The sequence below is a fragment of the Rhipicephalus sanguineus genome, chromosome 11 (genome assembly GCF_013339695.2).
Source record: "Rhipicephalus sanguineus isolate Rsan-2018 chromosome 11, BIME_Rsan_1.4, whole genome shotgun sequence".
In the NCBI taxonomy this organism is placed as follows: Eukaryota; Metazoa; Arthropoda; class Arachnida; order Ixodida; family Ixodidae; genus Rhipicephalus; species Rhipicephalus sanguineus.
Window position 1 is genome coordinate 79,889,144 of NC_051186.1, and position 24,741 is coordinate 79,913,884.

Sequence of the window (24,741 nt, forward strand, 5' to 3'; positions counted from 1 at the left end):
TAGATCACTTCGGTCTTGCAAGGCACAAACTGTGTTGCATGATGCTTCTTGCAAGTGGAAGGACTTTGGCGAGGGGCATTTACCTTCCTGGAAAATGAGCCCAGCTTTATCGGTGCCGAACACACCACTCTTACGTTTGCACGTGCAGCTGCCTTCTTGATTTTGTGCGAAACGCCATGCAGGTATGGGATGACCGCCACCCTTGCCCTGTCCTCTTCAGCACGAGGTCGAACCGTCTTGCGGTGCTCCTTAAGGAGGGCTTCTGGGCTCATTGGGCTCATTGGGCCCACTGGGCTCATAAAGCTGGGCTCATTGTGCAGGAAGGTGAGTGCCCCTCGCCAAAGTCCTTCCACTTGCAAGAAGCATCATGCAACACAGTTTGTGCTTTGCAAGACCGATGTGATCTGCGAGGTACCTACGTCCTGCGGAGGCCTTTACGTTGGGCAGACGGGCCGCTGCATCAACGACCGTCTGCGAGAACACAAGAACAACCTCAAGGCGCGTAGTGGAAGCAATTTGGTTATTCACTGTGCCGACTGTGGCTGCAGTCCTAATTTTGATCAGACGCGCATCTTGCGCAGATATCGTGATAGCCGCGCCCAGGAAATATATGAAGCACTCGCACTTCATTCCATTGGGCCATCATGTGTAAGCACACCATCGATCGCACTAACCGACAAGGAAATTAAGTATCTCCGCACGTGATCATAGCATCGTCATGGACTAGTTGGGACGCATGCATTGACTCCCCCCCACCCCCCCACCCTCTCTTTCGTTCATTTCCGTTTCCCAAGAAGCGTATATATTTGTGCACATACGAAATAAACGCTCATGTTATTAGCCAGCGCCAAGTCCTGTCAGTCTCTCTTGTCTCGTGTATCTGCGCTGTTCCCTGCTATGAAGCCAAGCCAACAAGCTCAAGTTTACACCCTTTCTTTCCTTGTTCTCAATTACAGATGCCCGGCTTTAAGAAAGAAATTGTGAGCTCCATCTACATCAGACCACCGACAGGCTCCGAAGACTACCTGTGAGCTGAATGAAGGGCGAGGGCGCAAGACGACTTCGAATCCGATAGGCAGCTCCCAGAAAGATGCCATCTCACAACCGCCCAATCCAGCTTGCCTCTTATGATGCAAGCAGCAAATAAACAAAACGTGTTGTATCTTGCGTGCTCGAATGGCATTCGCCCCACTGATCCGAAGACGTTTATTAAATACAGTGCTACTTAGGGAAAAAATGCTGTTGCCGAACTGCCAAGCAGGGACTCGGATATAGCTGCTCAATTCATGTTGCAGGAGAGCAATGCGTGGATAGCCTTGCAGCTTAGCTTAGCCTTCTTCTACAAACGGGTGGTTTTCGATTTCTAGCGTTCCGAATTTTAAAAGCGCGTGAAGACATCATAAAACATCAGAGGAAGAACAATCAATAAATTCAATCATAAGTTATTCTTAGGCATAAGCATGAGAGAAAGAAAAAAAAAAAGCGACATATTGTTTCCTATTATTTGAAGTTCTCGGCGTTCCCTTCAGCAGTACCAAAACCACACGTGAACAATTGTGGAGGCAACTGTGATCAAAGCATTTATTTGTAATGGACGCTGGGTTCGTTGTAGTAGGCCAAAAAATGACAGCAGGTCTAGCGTGCCCTGTTATAAACTACTTAGGGTGCAAGCTTCCGCTTTCGTAGCATATTCGAGTCGTTCCTCTCGCCACAACGCTTTATTTGTCAAACCGTCTATTGCTTTCTCAGGTTTCGTTGAAATGCAACCTTGCCAAAGTGTGTAATGCACCTTTGAACGCAACCAGCTTTGTAAGGGTTCACAGAGCCAGCTGTCCCGCTGTGCTATCCGAGTACAAACTAAACCCTGAAGACGCACATGCGAGCACACATGCGAGCGCTCATGTGGCTACTGACTCACAGGCAGACAGCGGAATATGAACGGAAAAATTGACAACGGCAACCGCTCGTTTGTCGCCCAAAGCTATTTCTCAGGAAGAAGGCTTCTTAGTTGACGAAACATTCGTCCTGGTCTGCGATCGAACCCGAGCTTTTCCGGGCCGGTCTCTCTACCAGTAGGGCTAACCAGCATGCTAGAATGCGCAGCGCGAGGGCGAATCAAACGCCAACTCAAAGCACTTGGACACTGTATACTGAAAGTCGGTTCTGCGGAAACCGCTACCTTGCGGTATTCTACAGATCTTACAGTAGGCAGCAGATTGTGGACATTTCTCCATAATAGCGAACACTTAGTCACGCTGGACGTACAGTTTCACCACCATCTAGTAGCGCCTAATTTCTAGCCAATTTCACCTGACGAGGGTAAAGTTCTCTAGTACAGGTTTTTCTCCAAAAGTAATCGAAGCGCCGGACCTAACAGTCGATTTATACCAAGTGCGCAACATTTAATCCCAGTTTCACACAGAATAATCTCGTCATAAGCTCTTTTAAATCTTGCGTCAGTGATTTTCTTCAAGAAAAAATACACCAGAAAGTTGTAAATCAAGGAAATGCTACTATAACGTGATGATGGGTGGGTCAAGCGCCATGGACAAAAGGTGCGGGGGACATGCGACGTTACTGCTTAATACTCTTGAACTGTTCCAATACATCCAGACTGATAGACCATCAATAAATCAATATATAGATGGTTATTGGCATATTTCTGAAGTGAACAGTTGCTTATAAAAGCAACGGATTATTCAGGGGCCCAGAGAGCCAGCGCGACTAGTATTTCATGCCAAGAACTGCGCGAAAAGCGAAAAAAAACAAGAAAAATACCAGAGCCGAGGAAGAGACACGGGACGGGCGTAGTCATGTATGTATGTATGTATGTATGTATGTATGTATGTATGTATGTATGTATGTATGTATGTATGTATGTATGTATGTATGTATGTATGTATGTATGTATGTATGTATGTATGTATGCATACCTGCATGCATGTATGTATGTATGTATGTATGTATGTATGTATGTATGTATGTATGTATGTATGTATGTATGTATGTATGTATGTATGTATGTATGTATGTGAACTTATGCCAAGGCGGACAAGCATTACCGCACCAAAAGTCACATTAAGGTCAGTAATTAACAAACATACTTGAATTAACTTTTTAATTATTATCTTGAGGGCAGTTGGTTATTTGGAAACGTCGTAGGACGTGACAATTTATGGCATGCGCATTTTTTTTAAATCCCGAAAAACACGTAATTTGAGATGTTAATACACTGAACGCGCCTGGAGCGCAGGAAATGTGGCAGCTATGTTACGTCAAACCGGAAGTTCACGTGACGAACATTGAAAAAACGCGCGTCAAGCAGAATCTGGTCAGGAAAATCGCCAATCGTACAAAGTACACGAGTGGGACAGCATATTATTTGCGTTTGGTGTGTAGTGCTTATACGTTACATTCCCAAACTCTGAAGTGCAAGGAACTATATTGCTTGTCCGCAAGAAATAGCGCCACAGTGGCTGTCCCCTAGTTTTACTCTGTAAAATGAAAGGAAAGGTGGAAACTGCTGTTTTATTGGGTACAGCGCGAAAGAGACAGATAAGCACTACACGCCAAACGGAAGTAATAAGTGGTCTAATTGGGTATTTGGGACGACTTGCCGTTTTTAAATCCGAAGCATTTCTTAGCGAACCTCAGGCACTTTGGCCGTTTCTATCTACGTATCCATCTATCTATCTATCTAGCCGCCTAACAGTGGGCGCTCTCCTGGTCGTCTCCATAACTTGTAATATACCAAAATTGGCATAGCAGGGGATCACTGTATGGCGAACACGATTCACTGGTCATGAAATGACTAAAATACCTCTCGCGTACGCCACGAAACCCTTTCTCTCAGTCACGAGTGGCACATACCAGCATATCAGCGTTCATGCTATGCGGGTATGTGCCACCGGTGATACAGAGCCTCAACCAACACAGTAACGGCGAACACACACATTTACACGCAAGGAAAGTGATAATAATAATAATTGTTAGGGTTTTACGTCCCAAAACCACGATATGAGTATGAGAGATGCCATAGCGAAGGGCTCCGGAAATTTTGACCATCTGGTATTCTTTAACGTGCACCGAGATCGCACAGTACACGGGCCTCTAGCATTTTGCCTCCATCGAAATGCGACCGCCGCGGCCGGGATGGAACCCGCGACTTTCGAGTCAGCAGCCGAGCACCGTAACCCCTACACCACCGCGGCGGACGCAAGGAAAGTGACGGAGATGAAGACAGAACACCCCTGGAAGACGCTCAACTACCATCCACCCATCCACGTGGTCCGCAACGTGGACCACGTGGATTACAAAAAAACCGGGATCAATGCTTCCCTACAATAAATCTGCCGATAGAACCAGGCCTCTCATCATTACCGGTGATTTCAACAGTGACTTATCAAGACGCAACAACGCCTGGTCCTTATACTGCGTGAAAGACGGCTTGTATTTGGACAGGACATCAAAAGACCTCGCTGCCACGTCCAGGACAGGAGGCATCATAGATCATTTCATCGTAAGAGGCATCCAGGATTTCCACCAGCTGTACTATACCTCGCACTTCACAACACTTAGACCCCTCGTAGCCGTGATCACGAACGGATCCGATAACAAGTCCGGTCCAGCTGCTGGTGCTCACTGATCACGGTGATGATGACCTTGTTCAAGAACTGTCAAGAACCCCTTGTACACATATACACAGGTTCGTGAAACGTGCGTGCGTTCTCCGTCATAACGGACAAGTATAACGGATAAGCATAACCTCAATAAGCATAACGTCATAACGGATAAGCATAACAACTGCAACTGTGGCTGTAAATGTACGTGCAGTGCGCCTGCGCGTGCCACTCGGCTGCCTATATGTCTAGGGAAACTTTCCTGAATGAAGGTTAGTTGCGAGTAACGCCTATCCTGTGCATCTGTGTTCCTTCTTTGTCCTGTTCGGATTCGCGCTGTCCAGTATTGAAGAATATAAGCACTACATATCATCTTACCGCGTCTGGTGTTGGTAACACCCATGTTGCTGTTGGCATCGTTGCGCAACTGTAAACAACTGGTTATATAACACATGTGCGACTCTTCAACATATGGGTGTGCGTATACCATTTGCACATTTCTCTAGTGTCATTCCGTAACGTTTCGCTCAATGTGAAAAATTACGCGACAGTCACCATCCTGCGCATGCTTCGCGTAACATAGATTTCCATGGTACATGGGATCTGCCGAAATTTTTTCCTGACCAGATTCTGCTGATTCTTCATACATATATATATATATATATATATATATATATATATATATATATATAGGATAACGGAGAAATTCTTCTGGCTACCGTAATAAAAATTGTGAAAGACTTCGTACTACAATATAGGAAACAAATATTTATTTTTACCCTGACAGTTTCGGCTGGAGGACCAGCCTTCTTTAAAGGATGTAAGTGAAATGAAACGGCCATTGCCGAACCCGCTGCACCCGCTGCAATCAACGAGAGCCCTGGGCGATTGACGTGCCTCCGTGACCAATCGTAGCGCCGAGAAAGGGAATTAATTTATTTACACACACGTTAGTCCAGACGCACGGGCCGCTAAGGAAACGATCGAGCGCGTGAAAACAGACCCAGTCGGCACCACATGTATCAGCCGGCTCCACTCTTTATTTTCTTTTTTTTTTTCGTTTTTTTTCGAGAAGGAAAGGGGGGTGCGCACATTTAACCTTGTATTGTGGCCAGAGTCTTCCCACAGCTGGAGCGGGTCGTATGTGTGTACACGGCCCCGGCGCCGCGAGCTAACCGCCGAGCCATCTGAACTTGTATGCCGCGTGTGTGATGTGTAGAAGCGGCATTCGTCTTTTCCCCTTGTTCACGCCGCTTCTTATCTACCGTACGAAGATAAGACGGGCATAGCCCGCCGCCTCTCCGGCCGCTGTTCTTTCCCTCCCTCGTTTTGTCACTGTTGCTTCCTTCGTGAGGTCTCGCTTCCTTTTTCTATATTTTCTGTCTTTTTTTTTTTTTTGAAAGTATTGTCTGGCCCCCGAACTGGGTGGGCGGCCCTTGTGCAGCGGGTTCGGCAATGGCCGTTTCATTTCACTTACATCCTTTGAAGAAGGCTGGTCCTCCAGCCGAAACTGTCAGGGTAAAATAAATATTTGTTTCCTATATTGTAGTACGAAGTCTTTCACAATATATATATATATATATATATATGTGTGTGTGTGTGTGTGTGTGTGTGTGTGTGTGTGTGTACATATATAAAGGAAGGAAATCTTGAGGGCTCGTTTCTTTTTTAGATGCGAAGTATCTTAAGGCGGAGCTCAATCCGGTGGTGGTGGTGGTGGTGGTGGTGTGCGGCGTGACCACCCTTACTGCGCATGCGCATACCCTCTCCACACACCTCCTCTCCACTCACCCTCTCCACTACCCCTCTCCACTTTCCCTCTCCCATTCCCACCTCCACTTTCCCTCTCCCCTCCCCCTTTCCACTCTTCCTCTGAAACGCGGGCTAGACATGCCGAAATTCTCCTGCGCAACGCCGCGATGAGCTCGAGCACATGCGCGTCCCCTCCCCTTCTCTCTCCTCTCCTACGCTGCAACCCTCTCGCCCGCCTGTCGACCGCGTTCCCCGCTCGCCCTGTGAGAATTAACGGCCAGGCTAGATGGAAGATACGACGCGCGTAGCGTCCCTCTTCGCGTTCCACGACGCGAGGTCGGTAGCATGCCCAACGAACGCCAACGGAACGCGATCGTGCAAGTGCTCCGGCTTCGCATCGCCTCATGGTCCCCTTTAGCGGGAGATGGTGTAATTTCTTTGACACCACAGCAATGAAACCCAGCAGATAAGGAAGCCAAGGAGGGTATAGGTAACGCTAACTGTACTGCTTTAAGTGTATTGTAGTAATGCGATACAGATGCAAAGAAAGTAATGTGGACGAAAAGACAAGTTGACGCTGGCAGGGTCCGAGCCTGCAACGTTCGGATTACGCGTCCGATGCTCTTACCAATTGAGCTACGCCGGCGGTCGTCGTCGTCGTCGTAATTCCGTAATATCCATAATTTGTTGCACGACATAAAAAAGATCGCTCAAATAGCTAATGTCATCGTCGCGAGTTTACACTACAAAAATTGCCAAGGCTTGCAATCTGAGAAACCAAAACGGTCAAGAAAAGAAATTTATTTATTTATTTATTTATTTATTTATTTATTTATTTATTTATTTATTTATTTATTTATTTATTTATTTATTTATTAAAATTTCTGGAGTGTAATGAAGGACCACGCTATCAGAGACATCTAACATGTAACACTGTTATGTCATACATGCGGATCGTCACATCAACGACCCGCCTCGCGAGCATGGTAACAACGTAACAAAACGGGGGTTGGGGGTGGAGAGGGGGTCGTGCAGTTTGCAGGTCACTGTGAAAATTGTAGTTAACACCTAAGTTTAAAACCTATTCTGATCTTTTAAGAAGCAATAATTGCATGACACACTACGTTACTTATGCCCACAGAATCCCATGTCGAAATGATAGCATAGTATTTTTTTTTCAGCAAATAAAGTGGCGTACCTCAGCGGCACGACCAGCATGTAGCCACATTCTCTCGTTGTAGTTCCGCCCTTGCTGTTATGCGCAATGTTACTTGAGACTAGTTATAAATGGGGTCACGTTGTTCTCGACCATGAGAAAAAAAAAATGTTGGTAGATTGTACCCGGTATATGTCACCATGCTCCTTCTCGTTGTTTTCGGCGTGGCAGTAAAAGTTCAAGATACCACATGTATTCGAACGACTGCGTTTAAATAATTCCTGTAGTGATCAATCTTACTCGGTGTGCAGGAGGTGTAGAATGGCACGGATAGAAACTTGAATGTTTGGACTACAAGTATTTCACTCACCATTGTCGTGAGTGCCCTGGTCAGATCACGGTGATAATTTTCCTCTTGAAAATGAGTCGAAACGTTTGTCGTTTACACAGGCTTGGATTATTATACATTTAACCACTCTGGGAACGAAATTCGACCTTATTTCCACGGAATAATGACTGAACTGGTCCCTCCCTACTTGTGTGTCCTCTAGCACTTCGTAGCCTGCTCTTTTCAACCCTGTGCACCTAATTATTCCGGCAAAACCTGCACGTTTTATTGAAAACGCGCAGGCTTCGTGCCGCGGTGGCATGCAGCGATGGTTGCTGCGTGTCTGGAGATGCCGCATATGGCGGAAACAATGCCCTTTCTTTCTACTTTTCAATGACGATCCTTTAAAGTGTTTATCGTGACATATTGTGCAACTATGCAGAATGGTATTGCAAAGCAGCATAGATGAAAGCGACTGCCTGCTTTTAGTTTTCTTCTTAAAATTACCATGGCTGGGAATCGCATTGGAAGGTAAACAATTGGGAAGCATGCTACGTAGCACGGCTGCCGGGACAATGCCTGAAATGCTGCCGTGCGGAGAAAAGAAGGATCTCAAGAACTGCTCTCTTTTCATTTCAAATACCGCTATCAACTTGTGCATTGGTCAAGGCTGGGGACATTTGACCGCAACAGAACGCGTTCCTGAATTTGTGAACTTACTGCAGGAGTGATGCCGAATTTTACTGATATCATAACCGAAACTCATCAGCGAAGAAAGACACGAAGCTTGTCTGAACCAATCAGGTACAGTATATGCATGCGCGACAGTCGAGCATTTTTCACATCTCTCCGTCATATTTATCTCTTCCGTAAATATTTATCATACAATCCCTGTGGTGGCGCCAACCCTGTCAGTATCTTCTATACTGTTTTTTTGCCAATACTCTAAATTATCTCACTCATCTCCACTGCTGACCTGCTAACTTTTGTATACTGTCCCCAACGTTTCTGAACCCGAGGTGTCGGAAATTTCCGGTGCCCCTCCACAACGGCGTGCCATCATTACATCGCATACTATCCGCTCGAACAACACTTATCTTAAGCAGTCTGAAAATTTTAGCTTTTAGTCTAGAATTTTGGGGCAGTGACCAACTTGCTCGTCGATCCCCCGTATTGGGTATGAGCATACACGCCTAAAGCAACAAGAAGTGCAAAAAAGTGCGCGTACTCAATTACGTGTCGAATCGAAACAGAAATCGAACATCTACTCATGAATATCGGCTTTTGTAGGTTTTTCACATTTCAACTGAAATGCAGGCTCGACGTGTTTTTTGAAGCAAGCACACCGAGAAAAAGCGTTTCTTCCGTTCTGTTAACGTCGAATTATCTTTCTAAGAAACAAAACCCTTTCTTATTGCATCTTTTCCACGCGGCAAGCGTATTGTGACATGGTAGTGAGAAGCGCACGTTGTGGACAGGACATGCATCTTATCGCATGTGTACAGGCTTTTTGCGTTTGCCGAATGATATTAACGCTATTGTACGACACTCAGGCAGTCAGCTTAGAGGTACCTTTAAGTGTATGCTTTTCTGATATGTCCTTCCTCCAACGCGTTGTTAGGCGAAGAGGTGCCAGATGGTCGCTAGGCAGCGCGCAGAGACGTCAGAGCTCGGCAAATTTCTGCACACGATCCGGCGCCTAACCTAGAGCTTAAACAGCCCCGCTCCCTCATCTGATATGTTTGACAGCCCACAGTGCTGCTATTTATTTATTTATTTATTTATTTATTTATTATTATTTATTTATTTATTTATTATTTATTATTTGTTTATTTGTTTATTTATTTATTTATTCCAATGCTGCGAACATTGGTGGAGGCTAAGATGAAGACTGCAATACGACAGCTTGAGATGCCCTTAGCGCCCGTGCTACATAGTCGCAGTGAGTCCTCGTTTCTTGGCACAATGCCTGGTATTCAGATAAAGATGGAACGAGTGCTGCGTAAGTCATGCCGGCATGTAAAATTCCTCAGTTAACGGTTAGAGCACTTTGCCAAATTTCAAGGATTTTTCATTTGAATGTATGCCTCTGAAGCCTGTGTTGTGACCCCTACAAGCGATTTCTCACATTACATAGCTGGCAGTGCACAACGGCAAAGCATTAATAGAACCATGTCGTACAGTCAGCTTCACCTGTTATTCGTAGGATATTATTGCCATAGGTCGGCAAAAAGTGTGAAGCTCGCTCACACTAACTCACGGAATATATTTAGCCGTTAGGGCTCACTCGGACTCATACTTACCAAAATTTTTCTCAACCGGACTCACTCGGACTCAAACTCACCAAAATATGAATCACTCGGACTCACTTTCGATCTGAGTTTTGTAGTTGAGTCGACTCATGAGTTATTTAGCGTATAATTAGCTTTTTCGACGAAGGTGTCAAGGCTCTCTAACACCAATATCTTGCATTATCGGGTGCCTTTTCATCTCGTATCTTCAAGTTTGAGCTATGAGTAGTTGCAATCCAGTAAGGACATTTTTATTGAAAGGCATTACTCACACGAGAATTTTTGTCAAGAACTTCCCGGGAAACAGTTTGCTGGAGGGAGGACAAGGTACACCTCCCCTTCACCTCCGTAACTCACGCCTCTGATGAATAAAGATTGAGCTCTCGTATAAACACTAGTGCGTTGAACTATGTGAGTATAAACGTGAGCCGACAGTAAAGCTGATAGTATGCTGAAGTTAGTAGATAGGACCATAGGTCGGCAGAAATGTGGAGCTTCTCAGGTTCACTCATGAAATAGACTTTGGGACATAAGGCGCACTCAGACTCTGACTCATCAAAATATTCCTAGGCCGGACTCACTCGGCCGCACTTACTAGGATTCAGCTCACCAAAATATTACTAACCCGGACTCACTCAGACTCAGACTCACGGCTCGATCTCAGTCTGAGTGAGTCCTCATGAGTGAGTTTGCCGACCTGTGATAATTGCCTTCTCCCCAGCACTAAGAGTGAATTTTCGGTGTTTCTTGCACCTATTTTGCAGGCTCAGCTAGTGCTCAAAGGTGAAGTGTTATCATGGCGCAACGGCACTGTGCGCTAGGTGAGTGCATGCTTTCGCCCAGTCTGCCGAAGACATATTCGTGGTGAATGAAAATTCGGTAGTGCTCCCTGCTGCATAGAGTTATGTGCTACCACCATATCCCACAATTGCCAAGAGCTTTGAGATGTAGCAGGTATTGGATATGCATGCTGGGCACAGTGCTTAAGCTATCGCCTCGCGTACGACGTTGCTGAAATGAACAAAGTACACAACGTGTCGATGGTTAAATGGCCTGTAGCTCCACCTACGCCACAGATGCGACCGGCCTAAGCCGTAACAAGAAGAATATTTTATACCGAAATTGCAAAGTGCCCAACAATGGTAGCACTCGTTGCTGGACTTCATGAGTGCGTGACATTCAGCATACGTCATTGAGAGCTTCAAATCTGTTATTGTGCCGCAGCTCAGCATGCAGTCAAGGACGAGAAAGAGCTCCTATTTCTGACGTAGTGCTGTTAATTAATGAAAATATTGGCAATGATCAGCATATCGAGATCAGTAAGTGTCGTTGGTAGGCAGTGCTACGAGTTCCCCCCACGCAACACTCTCTTACTTGGCTGTGCCTGTGGATATATGTGTGTGTAAAGCGCTGCGTGAGTAGTAGTAGTAGTCGTACAACTTCATTCATAAGGGTTGGGATAAGGGGTCATGAGCTCGATGGGTGGGGCCCCAAGTCCAGGGTGTGGCGGCTCGCCATCTCTATATCATATTTCGATGCCTAAACCGACCACCAACTTTAGATGCCTTTTCAGGCCAGTACAATCTACCTAATACTTTCGAGCAATGGGAGGCCCAACTCGCTAGCTCTGACCGGAGGTGCAGCTTGCGCCCCTGGGTCACGTCAGACAGGCAGCAGTAGCCAGTGGAGTGCTGCGTGAACATTCCTTGTGTCTCAGCGAACACAAAGTATACGCCTTGTTCATGCCAAATATGGGGATGGTCTTATAGACCAAGAACCATTTATCCTCATCAGCAAGCAGTTTCTCCTTATAACGACAGGTGTCGGAAAGGAAAGAAAAAGCCAGAAAGTTGGCGGAACGAGGAAATCCGGGAAGCGATCGAGAAGCATCACGGGAGCAGAGACAGGCAAAAAAAAGATGTAGAAAAGATGAAGTACAAATAAACGCAGCCAGCCAGGAAAGGCAGAAAAGAGGAAGAAGTAGAGAACACGTTCTATCATGGCGACACGATGGCTCCTGGCTCAGTTTCGCTGCACCTGCTAATGTCTTAGCATCTAAATTTTGGTGCCGAAACCCGGCACGACAGGACAGGTACAGGACATTAGCAGGTACATTAGCAGGTACATTAACAAGACATTAGCAGGTACAGGAGAAGCGGCCGCAGAAAGAAATCAACAAAATATGGGAAATATATCCAGAGAAAAAAACAATTGCACCGACATTGGCCAAAGCAAAAATTAAAGGTGAAAGTGAACGCTAGGTGACAGAGATCCACGAAGACAAGAAAGCCGCGCTTATGGTATTTTGGAGCCACATAAAAGCGCTAGGTAGGAAGTCTCTCACAATGCAACAACATATTGTATATGAAGGAGGAAGTCAAACGGAAGGAAGCGCTAGGTTACATCCGAAAGGTAACAGCCGATACGTTTAAAAAGATCGTCCAAGGGATTTCCCCGGTGAGTAAAAGTATGAAGGAGAGCGCAATCGAGGAAGAACTAGTACTCGAGAATTTCAACTGGAAGAAGGCTGAAGGAAAAAATCCAAAGCGCAGTGCCGCGGGTTTAGATGGGCTTCCCGTCAGCCTCACCAACGAACTAGAACATAACACTAAATAAGCACTGTTGAAAGCCGCGGGAAATGCTTACATGACAGGCAAATACCGGACACTTGACGAAAAAGTAGAATGAACTTAATCTATAAAGGCAAGGAAGAGAAGGATAACATTCGCTCGTATGGAACGCTAACCATTACATCGGTACTATACAGGTTAAGCTTCTGCAGTCAGGACTCGGACACACTGGAAACCAGCAAAGGAACGTAATTCCATGCCATAAGGCGCTCAACCTGCAATTCAAAACCAACTTGCAGGCCATGGAGATCTTTCTTTTTACGAGCTTTGATAAGCCGACGGCACACATACGTTCACTTGTTTGTCACACGACTTTTGATCAACCTTTACTAGCCTTTTTTTTTGCATCATTCGTGTTGACGCCGCCGCCAACAAGGCCTCATCACTTCTCGAAAATTTCATGACTCGTGAGACATATAAGGCTTTCGCCTTAATAACGGGATTACCTTCATTCCTCGATCCACACAGCGCATCGGCTGGTGGCTGCTTTATGCTACGTCGGCGCCATTGTATCAAAGGCTGCCCCGCTGGACCCAGATTATAAGGTGAGTGGCTTACGTCACACAACCATGTCACCTGAAAGAAAAAAGCTGTCCCGCTCGCATTTGACAACTCCTGCGCGGTCGACTTCGAGGGCAACCACCATAAGCTGTTTCTCGTGGAATCGTGGCACATCCAGGCGACACCAGGTAACGTGTCGGCCTAAAGAAAAGACTGCCTTTTGGTGCCCCCCAGTCACCCCTGAAGAAGGGGTACGAGTGGGAGCCGAAACGTCGTTTTTTTTGTTGTTCTTTTTTTCAGGTAAATATGTTCTTACATTTACCCACTACCTTGTTTGGTGTCCTGCTCCAACTGAAAGTTTCTGATATGACAAAATATCCGTCCCGGTCCGAGGTTTGTGCCAGGGACGCTTTTACGGGGCGTCAATCCGCCATTGCAGCTAATCAGGATCAGGAGGCTAGTTGGCTGCAGCGTGATAGCGAATAAATCGACAGCACCAAGGAGTTGTCAACTTTAATTGGAGTTCGAGATCTCGAATAATTCTGAGCGATATATACAAAAAGAAAACAAAAGAGAACTGTGACGTGATTCATTGACGCGTGGAGATCACTGAAAGTCAAGAAACGTCAAGGCTGATGCATCGAAGACCGGTGGTCGTCCAGCAACCAAAGTCCAGACAAGTACGATCTCGTGTTCCATGGCCATTGAGACTGTGGCTTGCTTTTTCGTTCACTTCGTCGTCGTCACCTCTTCACTACAGAAATAATAAAAATATTCGGAAATCGAACATCAACGAAGAAGTGAGACAAAAGATATCAAGACAAGAAAAATGCAAAATTTTTCATATGGAGTGCTGTAAATTCTTTAACGATAAACGCAACAAAATCCAAAGCTGTGTTGTTCGCACCGGTTCAGAAAGCTGTCTGTCGTAGTTTGGATATACAACTAGGGCCCGAAAAAATTCAATTTGTCAAAGAAATTTCGTCGTTAGGAGTAATTTTTAATGAAATTCTCAACTAGAAAGAACACGTTAATAAAGTAACTAGAAATATATCAAAGACGTGCTCTCTAAATTTAGACAGATGCTTCCATTGAAAACCGAACTTTTAGTCTATAATGCGTTATTTTCTTCTCCCATAATCTACTGAGTCTTGTGTGGGGAGATACATCTCAAGAAAATAGAAACAAAATATTTTTATTACAGAGAAAAAGCGATCTTGAAAAAAAAGCAGTTTTCATATTCACAGGAATTTTACCAGTGGAAATATGTTGTTATATAACGACAGCAAAACACCTTTGATAACATGAAAAAAGGCCCACAGATCATTTACATGAATGTCATCAATACCTGGTTATTTGTTGCGCTTTAGGCTAAGGATAGGAGATTTAAGTTTGTCTTCAGTAAGCAAAGGTAAATTGGCAGACTCTAATGCACGATTTTGCAAAGCGCATATCGGTGGGAGTGGCGATAGGTTACTCGACATTCGCGATGATACAGAATTAAAGTCATTAGCGAGGGGTCGCTATCATCAACGCCAAAAGAACTGAAATCGCATACGTGATTACCACATTTATTAACACCTTTAAGATTGTTTATTAAGAAGCGTGTTTTCCTGGAGTCTGCCCGAGCAAACTTCAATTCATCCCGTAAATGATTTCGCTTTGCGCAGCGAATCACCGCGCTTTGAATTTGCGCCGCAATGCTTCGGAACCTGGATGACGTTTAGTTAGAGTCCAAAGAAGCTCTTTTTTTTTTAAGCAGCCAGGGTTTTTTATGTCATCCATTTATTTTTCCTGTTACACTGTTTGACGAGTAGAATGCGTGCGGGCCGCTTTCTTAAGTTGTCATACGAGGGGCGTTCAATAAAGATTTCCCCTGACCCACTTCCTGTGGACGGAGAGCAACGAACCTTTGCAGATTTATTAGTCCTTCTCTACATAGGTGACACCCAGGGACACACACTTCTCCCATATTTTTATGCAACTATAAACACCTCACTTGTAGAAGTCGACAGGTTGCTCCAAAAGCCATGTTGTAACTTCAGAAATCAGAGTCTCATCATCTGGAAAATGCTTCCCCTTCAAATATGACTGTTGGAACGAGGTGGTGTTGGAACGAGGTGGAAGTCCGATGGTGCAAGGTCGGGTGAATAAGGGGAATGCGGTAGAATTTCAAAGCCGCAGGAGCGTGCTTCCGTCTGGGCAACATGTGAGTTCTGAACTGGGGTATGGTCTCGCAGAAGGCGGACGCCTTTGATGAGCATGCCACGTCTCTTGTTGTTGATGGTCTCTCGCAATTTCCGCAGCAGTGAAGCATAGTATGCCCCTGTAATCGTGGCACCCTTTGCTAGGAAATCCATCAAGACTACTCCGTGCTGGTCCCAAAAGACTGTGAGCATGACCTTGCCCGTCGAGGGCTCGGTGCGTGCTTTCTTTGGAGGCGGTGAGTCCAAGTGCTTCCGTTGCATTGACTGGACTTTAGTCTCCGGATCATAGTGATGGACCCAGCATTCATCCTGTGTAATCAGTCTGTTGAAAAAGTCCTGCTGCTTTCCATGGCACATGGTCAAAAGAGCCTGGGAGCGTTCGACTCGTACCTGCTTTTGGAAAGGTGTGAGCAGCCGGCGAACCCAGCGATCGGATACCTTACGCATATGAAAATGGTCCTGAATGATTTTTTCCATGGACCCCACACTAATCTTGACATGTTGGGCTAGGTCTCGAACGCTAATGCGGGCGATTTTCCAAAATGGCGGCCTTCACTTGCTGGATGGTGTGTTCATTGACAGCGTAGTGGGGTCGCCCTGCAATAGGAGCCGCTTCCCCGGAAATCAGACCATATTTGAATTGGCGATGCCAGTTATTCACTACATCATATGATGGGAAATCCTCCCCATAAACCTCTTTTATCTCATCGAACGTCTCCCTTGGAGTGCGGCCTTTCAAGTACGGGAACTTGACTGCTGCTCTGTATTCCACTGCATCCATTATCACACCTCACACCACTTCAGCACCTCTAAAAGAAATACCGTTATTAGTTTAGAGTTGCAAATTGGCACGTGACCTACAGTTACTTATGTCATTACACATGCGCAGTTTCAGCATCCTGCAATAAATGGAAGTTAGTCAGGGGAAATCTTTATTGAACGCCCCTCGTAGTTGTCATAAGGCTGTCATAGATGTCGGCTGGAGCAGCACTTTTAAAGAAACATTCCCAGTCGTATTTTGATTCTGATGTTGTTGCGCTGATAAAAATGCATGAAGGACGAATGAAAAAAAGGGCGATAGGACAAGTGGTGCGCAATAGTGCACAAGTGGTGCGCAAGTTGAAGCTTCGCTGAACGTATTTTGATACTAGCCTATAGAAAGACTTTTCATCGCAGATGGCAACTCCTTTTTTACTGGAGGTCGCTGTTGGGGCGGGTGTGCAATTTTGCGAGTTAGCGAGCAGCAAACAAAATAATTATCGGCAAGTTTAATTTCCACGACAGCAGATTGCAACGTTAACGTTCGTGCTCGGATATTTATGTGGTTAATGCAGGAAGTGGTAAGACGGTCAGATAAGTATCCTTCACGCCAACGTTTCCACAACGTATCAACAGACGACGACAGGTGCTGACTTACTGAGTTGTAAGTCAGCGCCTGTCGTCGTCTGTCTTCCTTCGTGTTCGTCTAATATTCAGCACTGTTTTCCCTTCTTTGCACAATGAACCAACTTGCCCAAACCTTAACCCTACCAAGCTTTATTAGATGCGAAGCATCTTATAGCGTAGTTCAAACCGGTGGTGGTGGTGGCGGTGGTAGTGTGCGGCGTGACCACCCTTACTGCGCATGCGCAAGCCCCCTCCACACACCTCCTCTCCCCTCCTCTTCTCCACTTCCCTTCTCCACTCCTCCTCTCCACTCCTCCTCTGAAACGCGGGCTCGACTGGCGTTGGCTCGACATGCCGAAATTCTCTCCTGCGCAACGCCGCGATGAGTGCCAGCGAAAGCGCGTCCCCCCCCTCTCCTCTCCTATGCTGCCCCCTCTCCCATGCCTGTCGACCGCGTTCCCCGCTCACCCTGTGATAGTTAACGGTCAGGCTAGAGGGAAGACACGACGCGCGTAGCGTTCCTCTTCGCGTTCCACGACGCGAGGTTGGTAGCATATGCCCAAGGAACTTCCAACGGAACGCGATCGTGCAAGTGCCCCGGCTTCGCATCGCCTCATGGTCCCCTTTAGCGGGAAATGGTGTAATTTTGATGACGTGATCACACAGAATCCGTCCCAATTTTTTTTTTCGAAGGCTGCGAATGTTAACGTGTGTGGCACGAAAAGAATCCCCGTTTTAAATTATTGAAAAACCTCGAAGCTTCTAGAACTGTTACAAGTAAGCGAGTTAGTGTCCGTGATTTCAGCAAATCACATTAAATCGGACTTTCCCTCTACACAGATGAGGCATGAGCCTTCAGATTTCTTAGCAAAAATCTTGCCGTTCTTTATCCACACGAACATGAAACCCTTTTCTTTTCCTTTAAGGCGAGTTAGCCTGAATAGATCCTTGTTGTCGCGCATCAACTTTTCATTGAAATAAAGCCACGGAAACGACCCATCTTGAGTCAGGCTTGACAGACCCCTCCTTGCGCTAAGCCATTTATCTTTAGTAGCAACATCGCCAGTCTGGACCAGTACGGGCGGAATGGAATTGGTTCTACTGGGAAGACGATGTATAGCAGTATCGTCGTAGTAACCTGAAAGTCGGATATCCCTAAGTGCTGGGCCAACTCACTCGTGATAGATCTCAAGCCCTCATTAGGCTTCAGCGATAGACACTTAAAATGCTTATCTGATCTGCTAGATGGCGAAGCACTTACTATTCCTATGCGTACACGCTGTCGATTTTAGCCTAGTTTTAGCCTAGTTCATAAAGCTGATCACATGACTTGCTTTTCAAAACTTTGTTTTAACTCAATGAAGAATCTGCGCAAACAGATTGTGCAGGCTGGGCCGCCCTATACTGCGAAAACACAGCAGTGTTTATTAACATTTTGGAAATATTACCGCGAAGTTTAAAAAGCAAACCCGAATTTAACCTGATCATCTGAGCATTCCTATCAGCAAACTTCCCAGTCTTAGTTTGGCGTTGTAGATACGATGAGTATGAAGAACCTGCTATGACTCTAGTACCTTAAATTATCGCTTATTAAACAAAACATGCGGCTGACAAAGCAAGATAGTTCGCAGAAGTCTTCAGGATAAGCCGAGTGCCAATTTCCTTACTGTTAGAGCCCTCTGATATAAAGTATTTCTTAAGAAGAAAACCAAAGTTCAGTCGATTAATACTTAAGCAAACCACATTGAGCTGGTTGTGTATAGTTATAAGATTATAAATGACTACGAATTTATATACTAGGTGTCGTTCCTTTCCCTCTTTCCCAGCTTGCGGAGAGGGGGGGGGGTGGACGGAAAAGCGGTGAAGTGGCCCTTTACTCTTCCCCTCCGGTTCCTCAGCCTACGTAAACTGTGTAAGCTCAAATTTTTCTTGAAAAAATGTGGGCGATTATAGCGTTAAACTACCCCGCATTGTTTCCTTGAGTATAGGTCGTTAGCTGTTTATGATTGGTCGAAATTTTCAAATTTCAGGGTCATGCTCAGAGCACCTGCTCGTAAAAGACGCAACAAATGACGCGTGAGCGTCATTTGTTGCGTCAACAAATGAGCGCCTCCCTTGCCCCCCCTGTAGATACGCCTATATTGAACATGCTGCATGCTGAAGGCATACAAATATCAGCGTGAGCCTTCTACGTGCTAAAGTACATTGGTCCACTCCGCTGTTTTCTCGCAGTCTGCCAATACAACGGAAAAATGCTACAAGTGCGTGGGTTGCTTCAACAGCTTGGACGACACGCTCATGCACCCGGCAGCTTTCCCCGCCAACCCTGCCTCGGTCAAGACCACGTTCAAGCTTTTCTCACGCCAGAACCGCGGCATCTTCGTGGAACTGCAGTACTGCGCGGGTCGCACGCTACGGGGCAAGTCCCAGTTCCAAAAGAAGAAGCCGCTGATATTTCTGGTGCATGGTTACACGCAGAGTGGTACAGATATTTGGATCCAGGACATCAAGAACGCCCTCTTGAACGAAGTATGTGAAACGGTCTAACCTACTCTTTGCCGTCGTTCCTTCTTTCATACAAAAATGTGGTGTCCTGTTGACTATCGGTCATGTAACAAACCGCGTTATCCTGTGTACCTTCCCTGCGTATCTAAGCACCTTTTACAGAAACGCACATATGTAAGGACACACATTTCGCGATCGCAGTGCGAAAAACACAACTCTTCACAAAAGCCTTCCCTGAACACTGCTCGTTTCACTGGGCCTTTTATTAAAGACTGTGGCGCACTCTTATCAAATAAAAAAAAAATTTCGCGCTTTACTTTCACTTAAATTAGCTAGAAACATGAGTTTCTTGGTCGGCATCGTGCCAAAAAACACTAGAAATAACTGTTCACTTGTCACGCCGGTGTGACGGTGAAGAACGCAAAACTCAGGTCGGTAGAGATGGAACTCTTTGCTGGGCGAACTTGTGCCAAGAAAAAGGAGCAACACTCAAAGTGCAACTGTAGCGGAGAGTAAAATCTTCAGTCATAGACAATCTGATCAGGGGGGGGGGGGAATTAAGCGCGTTGTGGCGATGTCCATTCGCAGACAATATTACCACATGGACACAATTTATTGACCACCCACACGTCAACGATCATGTGACGATGGACATTCCAAAGTGAATTTCGATGAATCACTGAAACTGGGGGCGTGCTGGTGCAAACCGTTAGTTCTTTCATCTTCGGGCGTTGCGATTTCTCGCGAAGGTTACGAGTTTTGCCAAACTCGAGCCTTCTAGGCATATCGTCCCAGGTGGTCAAGTTGCTACGGCTTCAACTTGGAAATGTCACGTGGGATTTCAATCACAGCGCGCTCATTTCACTTTTTTTCCCTACGACCTTTCGTATACGGCCTCCGAGATCGTTACCAGTCCAAAGTCTAGCCATGATGACGAAGTAGAAAAGTTATGTAAGGATGTCGAATTAGCAATGCAAAAGACATTGTACACCGCAGTCATGGGCTGCCTGAATTGAAAACATAGTAATGAACAGCGCGAAATAAAAACGAGAGGTAAAAGGAAGAACAATACGGGACCAGCGCTGACTGACACCTGAAGCATTAATTGCGCAAAACCATGCTTAAGTAACAGGGCCACACATCACGCGCACGTGCGAAAGTAGGAAGAAGACGTCAGCAACTATGGCATCGACTCGAGGAACAGCAGAGGAAAGAGGTTAGCAGAAATCTCAGAAAGACATCTATTTCGTATAATGCTCTACTACGGCGTCCCTCATAATCATATCGTGGTTTTGCGACGTTACAACCCAGCAATTTTTATTAAGCCCCCATACATTTAGCAAAACTGAGACGTAACCAGCATCACCGTTCCTTTCCTTGAAAAATCTGTTCGCGTCACCATCGGCTCACGCGCGTTAGGGAAGAATAAGCTGGGGCCGTGTTCACAAAACTTCTCGTTCGTAAGTGCCGTTCCCCATTGGTCAGCAGCCGTTGCTAATTAGATGTCCCGTATCGTCATTGGCAGAAATATTATCTTAGTGTAGTGGTGAAGAAGTAAGGCATTCACTAGCGGGACGGTCTCTTGGTGTGAAGCGCGAGCGCTGTTCGCGAGCTGTTGGCGCCGAGCCTGTTGGAATGTCTTCGCTGTGCCGGCTTTCTGCCTGCTACTCGACGTCGATTAACGAACCCCTTCCATAGTGGTGGAAGCGCTGGATACTTAAACCTGGAACTCGGAAACCGGACGCTGCGCCACTGCCCCGACAATGCCTGATGAGACCAGAGCAAGGCACCACCCAGGAAAGCACGGCCCGATCTCCACTGGTCGTATACCTATAGGTATACGACCAGTGGAGATCGGGCCGTGCTTTCCTGGGTGGTGCCTTGCTCTGGTCTCATCAGGCATTGTCGGGGCAGTGGGCAGCGTCCGGTTTCCGAGTTCCAGGTTTAAGTATCCAGCGCTTCCACTTCTACAAGCCGACTACCAAATATTGTTATAATTTATGTAGACTCAGTAAGAGAACTATCGAAGCTCTGTGCAGCTCAGACCTATGTTAACCTGATTGCAGGCTGACTGTAACGTCATCATCGTCGACTGGGGTATTGGCGCGAGGGGCTTTGATTACCTCAAGGCGGTGGCCAACACTGCGCTCGTTGGTCGCGAGATGTTTCTGCTACTACAACGGCTCATGAAACGGCACCCAACCACGCTCGGGCCTGACCAGGTGCACGTCATTGGATTCAGTCTCGGGGCACACGTCGCCGGTTTCTTCGCTCGCAACTTCAAGCGCGCGACAGGCCAAACCATCTGGCGCATCACCGGTAAGACTAGCGCTGTGGTGCTTAAGCGTATACGTTGCAATTTTCATCGTACATTCCACTTGATAAGAATAGAAAAATCACAGGGTCACTTACGGATTCACCTAAGACGAGTCAGAGGCAAAAGCAATCTTCTTTTGCACCGCCACTCTCTGAAAGCTTTCTGCACCTACGTGGTTTTGCCTCCATGCTCGGCCCACCTTTGACCAAGCGATCATGTCGTGTAAGGACGTCATCAGGTGATGTTACTTCACGTGACGTCATGATGACGTCACACATTTTGGCGATCTGTGACGTCATTGTCGTTATGACGTCATATGGTGACTCCATCATGCGCTGATGATTTTTTGCATCACTCGTCCCCGACGCTACTGGACGCCGACGCCGATGGCCAATTTTCGTGTTTGATGAGGCATCTAAGGCTTTCGCCTTAATAATTGTTGGGGGTTTTACCTCTCAAAACTACGATACGATCAGGAGGGACGCCGCAGTGGAGGGCTCCGCAAATTCTGACCACCTGGTGTTCTTTACCGCGGGCCTAAGTACATGGGCCTCTAGCATTTCGCCGCCATCGAAATGCGGCCGCCGCGGCCAGGATTCAATCACGGCCGCGACCTTCGGGTCAGCAGTCGGGCACCACAACACCTAGGCCAGTGACGTAGCAAGGGGAGGGGGGGGGCACACCGGGCCCGTGCCCCCCCTCCCCCCCGAATTTTTTTCTTTTTTGCCATGGCATACACAGCACAAAATGACACTCGACCACATCTGCCTGCCCTGCCCTCACTTCAGGTCATGGAGGTGCCCCCCCCCCCCCCCGCCCCCCCCAAAAAAAACATTTCTGCCTACGCCCCAGCCCTAGGCCACCATGTCGGGTCATTTTACTTGAACGACCCCGACCAATTACAGCTGGCGAATTTAACACGAGCTCTAACGTATAACCTAATGAAGCTAGCTTTATATATCTTCTTACGCGGTTGTGACGGTGAAGACAGCGGCAGCGACACCGGTAAAGCCTAAGCGCTTTATTGGGCGAACAGGGGCGCAGCCAGGCTTTTTTTTTTTTTTTTTGAGAGGGGGGGGAGGGCCAAGTATACTTTATGTACGTTGAGGACGCTTGAGTTTCGCCTTGAAGAGTAGAACGCGATAGCGTAATCGGGCCTCGTGCGCATCGCCTTCTCAGCTGCTGCTTCGGTGCATGCCTCAATCATGCCCCAAGGAAACGAACGTCTGTGCGAGTAACATTGGCCATTTCAAACTATCTCAGAATGCCTACTGCAAGTACAGTTGTTAAGTGCCACTACGCCATAGTTCTTCCTCTTGCGAATCAGTGAAGTATTCACTACGCGTCCGTTAGGAAACACGCGAACCTGCGCAGCTGCTCACTTGGTTCGTGCTTTTGCTAATGATGTGATTAATTATGTCTGAGTGCTTTGTAATGGGTGGGCCTTTAAAACACCCGCTCATTGAGAAATTCACTAGTTTTGAAGCCTGGCGCGAATGTACGCTTCTACCGCGTAATACTACATGCGTTAAGGAGACTTCTTCCCCTATAAGGCATTCATGTAGTGTTTTCTTTCTTTTTTTTTTTTTGAAGCATTTTCAAGCAATGGTGTGGCTCTGTGGTAGAACACCTGGTTGCCACGTAGGTTGTCACGGGTTCTATCCTCACTCGAAACAAATATTTTTATTACTTATTTTATTTGCATCTTTCTCGATTTTTCGCTAACGGACAACGCTGATTTTTAGCTCACAACCAACGACAGCGACGCCGACACCGGAATTTGTGCGAAACGAGATCTTTAACGCTATCGGTGTTGAAACTGACAAATTAGGGGGGGGGGGGGGCTCAACACTCCTGAAATTTTTTTCACTCTTCTCTGGGCATACGTTGCATTAAATCTACCTATGCCCAGCGGGCTCCTCTGAGCTCCTCCGATCATTATTCCGGACGGCGAATTAGCGCACTTTGGACGAGGACAAAGGAGACAAGAAGGACACGACATTCGTATTGAGTGTCGTGTCCTTCTTGTCTCATTTGTATCCGTCCAAAGTGCGCTGCTTCACCGTACGGTGTAATGATCAGTCAAGCCCAGCTCTCAACCTTATTGAGCTCCTCTGAGCACTGAGCACTCGGAGGAGTCCATGCGCTACTGTGATACATCCCGTCGGCGCTCAGACAAATCAGGCACAGCACTCGTACCTGAAGGTGAGCCATGAGATAGCTGATGCGAAATTAATGCATACTCTTAAAAAAAAGGAAAGGAATCAAGCTAGCTTCGCAATGAAGCCAGTGCGGAGCTGGGAGACCTTCTTGTTTCTATTTATCTCTCTCTCTCTTTCTTTCTTTCCTTTTCTCTCATATCTTCGTTCTTTTTTTCTATGTATTTCGTCTCTGTTTACTTCTTTCTTTATATCTCTACGTATTTCTCTTTCTCGCTGTTCCTTCCCTTTCTTTCTCTATATTTAATTCTGTCTTCCTCTTTTTTATGCTATGCTTTCTTTGACTCTCTCTCTTTCTTTGTGTGCTATGCTTACTCTCTCCCCTCCTCCTTGTCCTCCTTCTCACCCTCACTTCCCTTTCCACCCTCTCTCTATACTCTACTATACAAAGCTATGTTACGATCTGCCAGCGTGCCTGGATAGCCGAGTGGTTACGACGCTCGCCTTCGGATCGTGGGTGTACGCGGGTTCGAATCCCGCCTCGCAAAGAAATTCTTTCGCCAAAAAATTCCCTCTTTCTCTTTCTTGCTCTCTCTCTCTCTTCCTTTCACTCTCTGTACTCCTTCTCTCGCCCATCAGAGTTACTGCATCCCACGCCGTACAAATCGGTGCACGTGTTCTGGGAGCGAGCAGGAGGATGAAGGGGAGAAAGAAGAGAGCGCGTGCCTGCTCATGATGAAAAACTGTTTGAACAGCACCGCTGTTCAAACAGTTTTTCTCCGCCCGCAAAAGCTCAATGTTACGCCGCTGCTCTTCGCAAACGAGGTTACAGTCGTGGTAAGTTATCGTTAAAGGTCCTGGATAGACTAAAAGTGACGCAGTCTTTTTTT

The 24,741-nt window shown here is 46.4% G+C and overlaps 1 protein-coding gene across 2 annotated transcripts in view; it reads left to right on the forward strand.

Annotated features, from left to right (window-relative positions):
- The first annotated feature begins 8,431 nt into the window (after nt 1-8,431).
- Nucleotides 8,432-24,741, forward strand: part of LOC119373682 (phospholipase A1) — a 42,802-nt gene continuing 26,492 nt past the window's right edge. For both annotated transcript variants that reach the window (XM_037643744.1, XM_049420370.1), the window contains exons 1-5: nt 8,432-8,659; nt 10,911-10,967; nt 13,245-13,321; nt 19,103-19,399; nt 21,442-21,694. In XM_037643744.1, coding sequence (XP_037499672.1) covers nt 10,943-10,967; nt 13,245-13,321; nt 19,103-19,399; nt 21,442-21,694 — 652 coding nt within the window. In that variant the 5' untranslated portion in view covers nt 8,432-8,659; nt 10,911-10,942. The remainder of the gene's footprint in view (nt 8,660-10,910; nt 10,968-13,244; nt 13,322-19,102; nt 19,400-21,441; nt 21,695-24,741) is intronic.